This window comes from Babylonia areolata, chromosome 5 (assembly GCF_041734735.1).
Source record: "Babylonia areolata isolate BAREFJ2019XMU chromosome 5, ASM4173473v1, whole genome shotgun sequence".
Classification (NCBI taxonomy): domain Eukaryota; kingdom Metazoa; phylum Mollusca; class Gastropoda; order Neogastropoda; family Buccinidae; genus Babylonia; species Babylonia areolata.
Window position 1 is genome coordinate 51,436,628 of NC_134880.1, and position 12,093 is coordinate 51,448,720.

The 12,093-nt window shown below is 38.7% G+C and overlaps 1 protein-coding gene across 1 annotated transcript; it reads left to right on the plus strand.

Moving 5' to 3' along the window:
- Positions 1-1,219: 1,219 nt before the first annotated feature.
- LOC143282516 (survival motor neuron protein 1-like) lies at positions 1,220-12,087 on the plus strand. The gene is made up of 8 exons (XM_076588181.1): positions 1,220-1,307; positions 4,821-4,895; positions 5,695-5,823; positions 7,307-7,525; positions 7,842-7,997; positions 8,873-8,932; positions 9,639-9,764; positions 10,325-12,087. Exons 1-8 carry the CDS (start codon positions 1,257-1,259, stop codon positions 10,379-10,381), a joined length of 873 nt encoding a protein of 290 aa, XP_076444296.1. The 5' UTR covers positions 1,220-1,256; the 3' UTR covers positions 10,382-12,087.
- Positions 12,088-12,093: the final 6 nt, after the last annotated feature.

Consider the following 12,093-nt stretch of genomic DNA (forward strand, 5'->3'; position numbering starts at 1 on the left):
CTTCACTTCCTGTTGAAACCAAGTCTAACCTGATTACCGAATTCTGACAAAATATATAACACTGAACCCAAAGCCGGAAACTGAGGGACTTTTGTCATGGCTGGGAGCTGGAAAAGAGCGAGGGAGGAGATGGTGGAGTGTGTGTGTGTGTGTGTGTGTGTGTGTGTGTGTGTGTGTGTGTGTGTGTGTGTGTGTGTGTGTGTTGGGAGGGGGTGGGTGGGTGGGTGGGTGGGTTGGGTTTATGGCGAAGGCGGAAAGAGGATGGGGAATCACAGGTGTGAAAGTGCGAAGGAATGTAATTATATATTTAAACGATGACATATCAAAATATCACCCTACAGTCCATGCAAACACGAAATCTTGACAATTTCTTACAATTAGGGGTTCTCTAGACTGGCATGTCTGTTACTTACATTCATCTTTCAAGCAGCTTAGTTTAATTTAATAGATAAATCGGTTTCTTCATGATAGGTATTTCTTTTGAAATTCCACTTCACTGATCGCTTGTTTATAATTGCCACGTTGTTGCCCTGAGTGCTTGTACTGGTGTTAGGGTTTGTGTGTGTGTGTGTGTGTGTGTGTGTGTGTGTGTGTGTGTGTGTGTGTGTGTGTGTGTGTGTATGAGTGTGTGTGCTCTTTCCATTCTTATTTTGCATCACCTATCCACATTCGGATAATTTGAAATCAAGTTTAATTTCGAAGTAGATTTTTTTTTTTATTAGCCAGTAACTTCGTGTGTAAAATTTTCGTGTTTTTACATTTCGTATTAGAGAGTATTAGAGAGTGATAATTTCACTGTGATGGTGGTTGGGTGATGTACTTGCTAACTCCCTCTTACAGCCTTCCCACGCCCCTCTCCTACCATGAATCATGCGAGTGAGTGGTTCTTCACTTTAGCTTTGAATGCGATTTATTTTCATGGTGAAATGACTTATGTTATTTCATTTTTTCTTGTGATGGCTTTTGACTGCTTTTTGTCCTCTCTAATGACGGAGCCGAAGGAAAAGTATATGTAATATGTGAAACAGACATAAAGGGACTGATTAATTGGTTGATTGATCGATTGATTGACTGACTGATGACTGATAAACCCAGAAACCAAAACTAAAAAGGAGTGGGACGGGTATGCGTTAATGTTGTGTTTATGTTTTGTTGTCTTTTCTACAATAAGATACATCTATTTATCGGATCCGGAAACAAATGAAAGATTGTTTCACATGTTCTTCAGTTTCGGAGACAGAAAAAGAAAGATCAATATGGCAGGTGCAGAAGGCACAGTTTTGTTTCATCGTGCAGTTGGAAATGAGGTGGATTTTTATACATTTGTTGATGAAGTGATCCAATTAAGTTCATGAATCAAATACCACAACAGTTCAGTCTGTGTTCAGTCTCTTGTTTCTTATTGTCCTTTTATTCATCTTTTAAATGGAGTACGTTTCTTTCACGCTGTGCGTTGGAACACACGTTGAGAGTTACTCAGTACTCTCACAACCGAGTACTCAGAGGACTTTAGAAACTCTCTCTCTCTCTCTCTTTATCTGTCTCCTTGCAATTGCCACACCCTTTTCGTCCCGATAATGAAAGACTCGTTTCTAATCTGTACTGTGTTGATGGACCAGCTCTTGTGCCGAACAGTTTCAGTTTCAGTAGCTCAAGGAGGCGTCACTGCGTTCGGACAAATCCATATACGCTACACCACATCTGCCAAGCAGATGCCTGACCAGCAGCGTAACCCGACGCGCTTAGTCAGGCCTTGAGGAAAAAAAAATGTGAATAAGTAATAGATAAGCTTACATAAATAAATAATAATTATAATATAAAAAAGGTAGTAGTAATAATAATAATAAAAGATAATAATAATAATAAATAAATAAATAAGACAACAATGATGATAAATAAGCAAATAAATGTAAAACATGAAGACACACATACACCCACACATGCATAACAGATATGCACCAAACATGCAGTTTCACAGATATGAACGCACAGTCAGATACATATAAACGTACATGAGCTCCAACACACACACACCACACACATTACCCTGCACCTCTTCTACCCCCCTCCTCCACACACTCATTTCTAGTCTACGTATCACAGCTTCCACGGTACACACACACACACACACACACACACACACACACACACACACACACACACAAAAACACACACACACACACACAGATGAACACTTACTTGTACAAGCACATACACATACGCCCATATCTCCCACCCCCAAACCCACACACATATATACAAAGATATATATATATATACGTTCCAATATCCTGTTGCTCCCACAGTGTAGGCATGCATGCACTCACATACCTCATCCTCTACCCCCCCCCCCCACGCACCCCTGCACCCCCACCTCCCCCTCGCACACACACACACACACGCACATGCACAGAACTCTCCTGACACTTGTGTACACTTACACTCTCGTGCATGCACAAACGCACTCAAAAACACAGACCCACACATACACATAAACACACACATACACACACGCACAGAGGCTGCCACTGATTGGCCGCAAGAGGGATGGGAAAAGATCTCTGATGCCAAGAACGTGGCGTCTAGTGTGTTTCTCAGTCTATTGTATTTGGAAAAGCCCACAGAGACTCTGTTCCGTTTTGAAGAAATTTGCGCAATGTGCCGAACATTATGCGTTACTTACATTCGGTTGAGAGCCGCAACAAAAACTCGTTGAATTAAATATAAAATCTAGAAGAATCTAAAAAGCAAGCAGTAAAATGAATCACCCCTATTCTCAGGAGTGTACTAATGTAGTGGAGTAATGGCCTACAGGTAACACGGCCGCCTTGGTGATTCCTGTGCTGTTCTTGGGGTTTGCAGGGACAGTTATTCTTATTTACATTATATGGGTCTGCAAGAGTTGTGATTGTTATCATAAACTTAAAATATATATATAACCTTTTTTATTTCCATCCACAAATTGACAACGCTAGTAACTTACAGTCGTATTTTGTTTCTTTTCTCTTTGTATTGGATGTCTTTGTGTGGACGTGGATATAGGCTTTTTTTCCACAAAAAAATATCTTCACTTGAAATGCCAGCACTGTTATCTGCAGTCAAAATGATGTGGAAAAAAGTTCAGATTAAGAATTCTCATTAGCTTTCCATCACAAAAATATTTGGTTTCTTTCTCTTTTTGCGTGCACGCGCGCGTGTATGTATGTATATGTGTGTGTGTCATTTTATTTATATCAATTTTTATAAGGGCACCAGCTGCCGTGGCGAAGTGGTTAGCGTCGCGGACTGACGGCTGGGAGGACGCGGGTTCGAATCCCAGCGGAGGTGGGTTTTTCGGCCCGTGGCCGGCTCCTACCCAGAGCTGAGTGTGCTGTGGGCTTAAATGGGGAGACTGGGACCACACAGTCGAGTGTCATCCACTTCAAGGATGCGTCTTTGGGTGTGTTGCTCTAATTACTTGACCAACACTGCAAGTGTCTGTATCTCTCGGGCCTGGTTAACGCCGGGATATCATTATGACAGGAAGCGTAGAGTACAGCCTTGTCACGCAGTCCCAAACCAAAATGGACCTCCATAGCAACATCGTCATCATCATCGTCATCCTCCTCCTCCTCCATCGTCATCAATATAAACAAAATAGTCTCAAAGTCTGTGGCCTTTCATGCCCTGCTCTCATGGTGACCTCAGTTTCGATACCCCTCCACTTCTGTGCTTGGGGTGAGTCCTGTCAATGTCGTCAGTATCGGCGGATTCGTCGGGGGCTGTTGTTTGAGGGACGTGGTGGCGGTCTCCACTCTGGGAGGGACGCTCACTCAGTCTGGCTCCGCGACTAAGCCATTATTGTCGTTAGTAGGGGGCTTAGTAGGTGGTGTCCTAAGTACGTAAAATCAGAACAGGCACCACTGAACACCACCGAAGTGACTCAGCAGCAGTGCAGGGTCTCCTCTGGTGTGTGGCCTCCAGGCGACCTAACATCGATGGTTCCCTGTGGACTGCCGACGCTGGAACTGCGACGGACGAACCCGGGTGTGGCCGTGTATGGGGGAATCTAAATGAGCGGCGTGGGAGTAATGCCACTGAAACGGTGCAGATGATGGGGCAGCAAAAAAAAAAAAAAAAAAAAAAAAAAAAAAAAATTTTTTATAAGGGCTCTAGGGAATTTTTGGTGTGCGCGCGCATGACCCCCCCCCCCCCCCCCCCCCCCCCCGCACACACACATATATATATATATATGTGTGTGTGTGTAAGTGTTTATGTGTGTATATGTATACATTTACTTCTTCTTTTTTTTAACATAAAAAACAGATTGGGTTAAAGGGTAGGGAGCTTTATTATTATTATTATTCTATCTGTGAACAGACTTACTATGATGGGGGAGCTGATCAGCAAATATTAAAGTTGATTAAGTTAAGAATATTATTGATACTAGTAATAAGAAAAAGTTACTTTGCCAACCTTGGCTCAATAAAATCTAAATCATACTCATAGTGTGTTTATTGCTATACATAAGCTTTGAAGGTTACAGAAAAATCTTTGTAAAAATATTAACAATAACAATAACAATGTATACCTGTAATCAAAAAATTGTATTCCTTTTGTTCAGGATTTAAAAAATTTCAAATTGTTTGTTCACTCTGAAAAAGTTAGAAGATGATGATCAATGATGAGTTGGGAAAAACACTTTAAATCCTGATGGAGAATTTTTTTTCTTTTCAAGTTATGCAGAGTTGAAAAGTTTGACTGACAAGATTTTTGGAGTGTGAAAATGACATTGCAATGGCTACAGTTATTAACTATGGTTTTATGATGTATGATTTCAGGAAGAATATGACAGTGATATATGGGATGATACAGCTTTGATTGAAGCATATGATGCTGCAGTTGCACCTCTCAAGGTATGGCAATGTCATGTTTTTCAGTGTGCGAAATGATTCACTGTGTGTACTTTGATTTCTGTCCACAGCTTGTATATGGTGGGTGTATGTGTGTCTAGAATTTGATTTATGCCATTCATTCAATTGAAATCGGGATGATACAGCATTGATTGAAGCATATGATGCTGCAGTTGCACCTCTCAAGGTATGGCAGTGTCATGTTTTTCAGTGTGCGAAATGAGTCACTATTATGTGTACTTTGATTTCTGTCCACAGCTTGTATATGGTGGGTGTATGTGTGTTTAGAATTTGATTTATGCTGTTCATGAAATTGAAATTTGTAAAACCCTGTTGGTAATATCACTATGGTTGCTACTTCCTTTATTTTTCATTTTACTGTTTACATGATTTTATTGATCCTCACTAAACTGTAACACAAACACATTAGTTATCCAGTGTCATTTTAATTGTTATGAATATTTTTTAGAATTATATTTTTAGACTTAGCCTTTTAAATGTTTATCAGTGGTTGCATAGTACTGCTAGAAATTATGAAATTGATAATAACAGCACGCTCCTACAATGAGACATTTAGGTACTTTGTAATAAAGATTCACGTTCTGGATATCATATGTGTTTATTGATTTGGGAAGGTGCAATGTTTATTGCTGATTATTAGTGTTAAAGTTATGAAATGTCTGCAGTAGAATTTAATTTTCAACAGATTGCTATGTTCATGAGGTAGTCTTCATGGTCATGTTGGTTGCTGACTTTTGTACATTGCTCATGAATGATAGATTTTTATGTTCCACTCATACAGGCAAAGTTAGCAGCACATACAGGGGATCCCTCTGTTTTGGAAGCCACCAAGAAAACCACAGACTCTGGGCATTCTAAGAAGAAGAAGAACAAAAAGAAAAAATCAAAGCAAGCAAAGAAGAAACATCAGGTATACTTAAAAAAAAAATCAAAAAAAAATCTAGTGGATGTATTGAATTGAACGTTTGCTTTTCCTTCAGTTCCTTGCAAGTCACAGAGCATGTAATCATATTTTCTTCTGTTTTCCCCTTCTTTTATGTATTATATGTGGTTTTCTTTCACTGAAAAGAAATAAAACACCACAAAGACTGAAAGAGACAGAGAGGTAGACCGAGAGAGAACCACCCACACACATTCATGCACAGTTCTTATCCTGTGTTTTCTGTTCCTGAAAAGCTTCTTTGCAAGGGTGCAGCTTTTCTGCTAGGGACAGAAATCTGTTTTTAGATTTTCACCCTAAAATGGAATGTCTCTTTTCTTGGGGGGGTTGGGGGAAAGAGGATGGGCTTTGTCATTTGCCGAAGACCTGTCAAAAATGAAAATATAAGAGCTTTTTTGAATATGTTCATTTGTATTCTCTGTTTGCTGACCCCATAGTAAAGAGGCTTTGAGAAGAGTGACTTGTCAGTCACAGGTTTCTTAATGGTCGGGTTATGATAAAAAAAAAAAAAGAAAGAAAAAAAGATCAAGTACACAAACTTCCATATAAAAAATAACTACTATATATAACCTATATTTTTCTGAAAGGAAAATGAACACACTATCCATTCCAGTTATGACAGTTTCGCATTAATTTGATTTTCAGTTTGTGCAAATTGTTTGTGAAAATTCCTATAACGATGCGGGTGGAAATTTCCATCCTGGGGCACTTTTTTGTAACATTGGAAGGGGACTGCAATTTTGTCAGGGTACTTAAGAGGTTGTTATTTATGTAAAACATGTCCTGCCCTTGGAAAAAAGAGTCTTCAACAAATCCAAGCTGATTGTTTACTTCTGGTTTATAATATTTTCAAGAGAACACATCTTTCAGTGTTTCACAGATATTTTCAGTCTGTGTACAGTTAATCTTTCTAATGAAAAAATGTACAATGAAGTCTTGTAAGTCTATACAGTTTGAACATTTGTTGGATCAGTGTTGTCATTTGCATATTTCGTTTAGGTCAGCAGTATGTTGGTTGGGCATATATTGTATATCACCTGAATATGTATAAATTTATTCAAATTCTGCTTTCCTGGGTAAATGTATTTGCTAGGGGTCAGTGCTGTTTTCCCAGGTTTAAGGACTGTGTGATTTTAGATTTATTTTTCCAAAAATCAGTGGTGCAACACTGACTGTACTGTTGTTTTTGTTTGTTTGCTTTTTCACTAAAAAGTTTGAAAAATTCAAATGAAGCATTTTTGTATTGAATAATTGTTGGTATGTGTGCTGCAGCTTTTTCTGTTTCTTCTCATTTTCTCTTTATCTCAGACTTGCTCTCATAAAGAGTCATATTTTGTGCCTGTGTACATATGTGTGTGTGTGCATGTATAAATATGTAACCCACTCCAGCACATTTGAGGCATTTCTATACAGGGATGTGGGGGGAAAGTTTGACTTTGTGTTTTTGTTTCAGGCAGGTGGATGGGCGGTAGGGGATTACTGCCAAGCTGTGTTCACAGAAGATGGTGCCATTTACGAAGCTAAAATCACCTCCATCAATGCAGAGGACAACACTTGTGTTGTACGATACCTAGGCTATGGGAATGAAGAAGAGCAGAGTTTGGAAGATTTGATCCACCCAGACAGATCAGCTTATAAACAGCGTCGAAGTGCTTCTGTATCAGTAAGCGAGGTGAGCTATCATCATTAAGACATGTAAAGGAACACCTAGTTAAATAAGCTAGTATATTTGCAAGAATATTCATTGAAGGGATTTTCCTGTCAAATATGAAGGAAAGGGGTTGTAATGTTTTTATAGCTTTGTAACTTGTGTAAGTTTTTCTTTTCTCTCTTTTTTTTATATTTTGATTTGAAAATTGCTTTATACAGCTGTTAATAAGTCTGTGTATGGCTCTGTTTTGGTGTGTTCCGCGCGTGTGTGTTTGTGTGTGTGTGTGTGAGTGGTAAACTTTGACATTTTTCAGCAACCTGATAAAATTTCCTTCCAGACGGACAGTGTGAGTTCAGCCAGTGTGAAGATGGGGAAGAAAAATCGAGCATCAAGCCATCCACAGCACCCATCAGCTTATCCCAGCTTTGGTCAAGGCAGCAGTTTCCATCCTCCTCCACCGCCACCACCACCACCACATCCATTTTTTCCTGGGGTAATGGATTTTCACCTCTTGATCTCTGCTGCTATTTTCAGGAGAAAGGCGGTTCTTGTTTTATCTTCCCTGGTCCCCACCTAGGCCTCTGTTGTTGTCGGAAGTGAAGGGTTTCAGTTCTTTTGCTTTTCTTTCCTGCAGCATTTTTCTCATGTGCACAGTTCCTGTTAACATTTGTGGTACGTCATGGGTCTTTATTAAAACGATATAATTTTTTATGACAATCGGTGAATTTTAAGGATGAATTTTACAACTTTGCCAGTCTAATACATGATCCTATGTCCCTTGCGCTGATTCCAGATACAGTATTGTCACAGCTACCTGTGTCTTCCCTGTCTTAACTGTATTTGTTCCTTTCTCAGTCTTAGTTCCTTTCAGCCTGTTTATTAATTATTTAATAAGAAAAGTATGATATTGATTTTTTTTTTCAATGTGGTTCATTCTTTCTTTTCCCAGGAATAGTTCATTACACATTTTGAAGTTCTTTGTTGCTTTATATGAGTAACCACATTTGTGTCCATGCTCCTCCCCCCCTCCCCCAAAAAAGGTTTACAGTAGTTTTATGTAAATACGCTCAATTCATAAAACTGATCTAATTGTCTGCCAACTCTTTTCAACATTTAAGTGTTTTTTTATGTCTGCTATGATTATTGCATGTGTATGACTTCTTATTTTAATTGTGGTTTAATTCGATATTTAAGCATTTTATGTTTTGTTTTTATAATTATGCTGTGATTCTTGTCTGTTGTTTGTTTTACACCAAAAAATAAAGTTTTCCTTGGAGAAAGTGTAGTGTTCTGTATTTTGATGAATGAACTGTGGTGATGAGCTACATCCTTCCGTATGAGCTGTATTCAGATGGTTTGTTGTTTCAGATTTCAGGCCATCCTCCCTTTGGTATGCCTCAGCCACACATGGGCAGTGCTGCTTCCATGGTGAGGAGGGGGTGGGGGGGGGAGGGGTGACAAGTCTGCGACATGCTTCAGTTCAAATCGTTTTGTGTGTGTGTGTGTTTTCAACCCCCCTGCCCCCCACGTCCCTCTTTTTTTTTATGTATTCTGTACAATGCAGCTTTATTAATCTAATAAAAAATATAGTGAACATAGTCCTCAGTTTACAACTGGGAGCAGTAGTGTTTGTTTGAGTGCATGTGTGTTTGCGAGTGTGTGTGTGTGTGTGTGCACGTGTGTGTGTGTCAGTGTTCTTGGGATAGCTGTTTCCTGTAAAACTAATGGACAGATTTCTGTGCAGCTTAAATAAATGCAGATTTTTAGAACAAGTATTGAAACTCGGTAATCATCTTGTGCCCCTTCGCGTACAACACTCGTGTATGCCTGCCCATGCAGAACTACAAGATGTATCCTCATTTTTTTCTTTCTCAGAAGTTACTAAAAAAGTAAAAGCAAGCTGCATGTGATATTTCACTTGGAAACTATAAACAAGCGAACAAAAACCAAGTCTGGACTTATTCATGTGTTCTGAACAATACAGTTTTATTATTCACCTCTCTAATATGAAGGAAATAAAAAAGACGACCATAAGGTTATGAAAAACTGTTGATATTTTTCTGGATTTTATCTGTTTGTTGAATCTTAATTTTTCTTCATTTTTTAAAAACTTGTGTATTACTTTTTCTTCCAGCCTTTTTCCATGATGCCACCTCCTCCGCCACCAATGCCGAATGACAATGTAACCAATGAGAATGAAGCTCTCTGCAGCATGCTGTTGTCCTGGTACATGAGCGGCTATCACACAGGATATTATCAGGTAAAACGCTGCTTGGGTATGTGCATGTTTTTCTGTGCATTTTGGCATCATGGCAGGGTGAGGATTTTTTTAATTGATTATTCTGTATGCTTTATCATCACCAACAGTTGTTCAGCAATGGAATGAACAGTAATTGCTTTGTCAGTAGTACAGTTTGTGTGTGTGTGTCTGCAAAAAAAAAAAAAAGAAAGAAAAAAAAAGAAAAGAGAAATTATATCACATCGTGATTTTCTCTGACCTGTGAAAGTTGCCAGTGATGAGCTATGTGTGTGTGTGTGTGACACTATCATGTAGTGCTTGTCCTCTCTATATGCAAGCATGACAGCATGTTATAAAACCTTTTATCCATATTTATATTTGCTCCAGCTAGTCTTGAAATGGCCCCTTGGTGGTCAGCTGGGCGATAAACAGCATGATTTGATTTGACCCTCAGCTTTTGTGGAATCAGTTGAATTAAAGAGTTTTTAAAAACTGAACAATAACACTGACACAGAGAACTTTTTTTGTTGTCTGAATGGTTACAGCGATGTAAATAACCTGGAAACTGATGTGTGTCACAGGGTTTGAAGCAGGGCCGACAGCACGATGCTTCAGCTGCCATGGGACCGGCGAGATAAGGCAGATTGGACATGTTGATGTTTATCACTGACATAGCCACGACCAGACTACTGACATGCCTTGCTGATCATCCGGCCTCGTGCAGTTAACACACAACTGTAGGCAGGATGGATGTGTCAGTGGACATTGGATGACTTCAGATGATTGTGGGAAGGTCATGGTTCCGGTGGGAGCAGGCATGTGAGTTTACGAAGCACAAAATGAGGACATCTTCAAAGGTCTTGGTGTGTTGCCCTCCTCAAAAGTTTGAGACTGGGGTGGAGAAAGTGAAATCTTTAGTAAAAGGTGTACAGTTGAACTCATTTTCACAGCAAAATAAGATGTGCGAGTTTAGTTATCATTGCTGAGTTGTTTTTTTCTCTTGAATTATGTATTGAAAACTATAACATTAACTTTTCCTAGCAGTAGCAGTGAATGGTACCTGCTGTCTGTTTACATCCCCCCCCTCAATCATGTGCAGGTGTATTTAATTGCACAGTTATGTTCATAATTCTTCAGATGTACTGCTGTGTCAGTTACAATTTGGGAAAAGAAGTTTAATTATGTTCGTAATTCATTTGATGTGCCAATACTGCCACTTGGGGTTACTTTCAGGAAAAGAAAAATATCAAATACTGTAAAATTTATGTCTTCATAATTTTTTTTCCTTCTAAATACCTCTAGCAGTCCAGGTTTATCATTTCACAAATTTCGAAAGACAAGTCGTGCAACCTTGTATGCTATAATGAATTAGAGTGCCAAAAATACACCATCCTTTTGCTTTATTTGTTAAGGTTATGTGTGATTTGCTGCAGTCTTCATTCTCTCCACAAAGTGTTTTTTTACTTGTCAAACAAAGGTTTAAGGAAATACCAGTGATACATAAAAGTAGCACACAGAAAACAGAAAGGTTTACTTCCATTGCTGGAGATTTCAGTTGTGAAGGATCTCAATATTGGTATGTGATTACTTTCTTTTTTTTTAAATTATATTTTTAAGAAGACTGGCATTGATGCAGTGTTGCTGTCACAATTAAATAGCTGTGTGTGACAATGTTTTCCCTTCGCAATAAAAAAGCCTTTATTTTTGTTTTCTTTTTTCCCCTTCCTCCTGGAGCAATGAGTTTTTCAAAAGAAAGTATTTTTCATTAAAAAAAACAAATGCTGTTCAGACAGTTCTGTTGATGAAGATGCTCATTGCAATACAGGATTACCAGTTTGCAGAATGTCATAATACTGTTTCAAAGGCAGCACAAAAGCGTTTATTTCATTTTGATTGATTGCATGATTATGGGGTTAACCAGTAAATATGAGAGTGCCCAGTGTTAAGAATAAATGTGAGAGCAGAATGTAAGATGGTGAAATTTAATAGGCAGATGGATGATAGTACATCCATTCTATCTTATTTGATAAGCGATAGGTATTTCTATACATTACTAAATGCTTGTTTATCAGGGTTTTTTCCCCCCATCCATTTGAACAAGAAGCAAATGAGTTGCAAGGTGTACTAGCAGATTATCCTCACAGTGTGCAGAAACTAAAGGACTGTGCTGGTGTGAGCTTATCTTGTAAACTGGAGTATTTTGGAAGAATGAAAATATGAATGTTAACAAGCTGAATGCTGCCCTTGATTTGCCTGGTCGTTTTGTGTTTCTGTACGCTGATGGATAATGTGTATTTGTAAATTGTTTGCGTATGTTTTCTGAGTAATAAACTGTCAGAACACATATCTT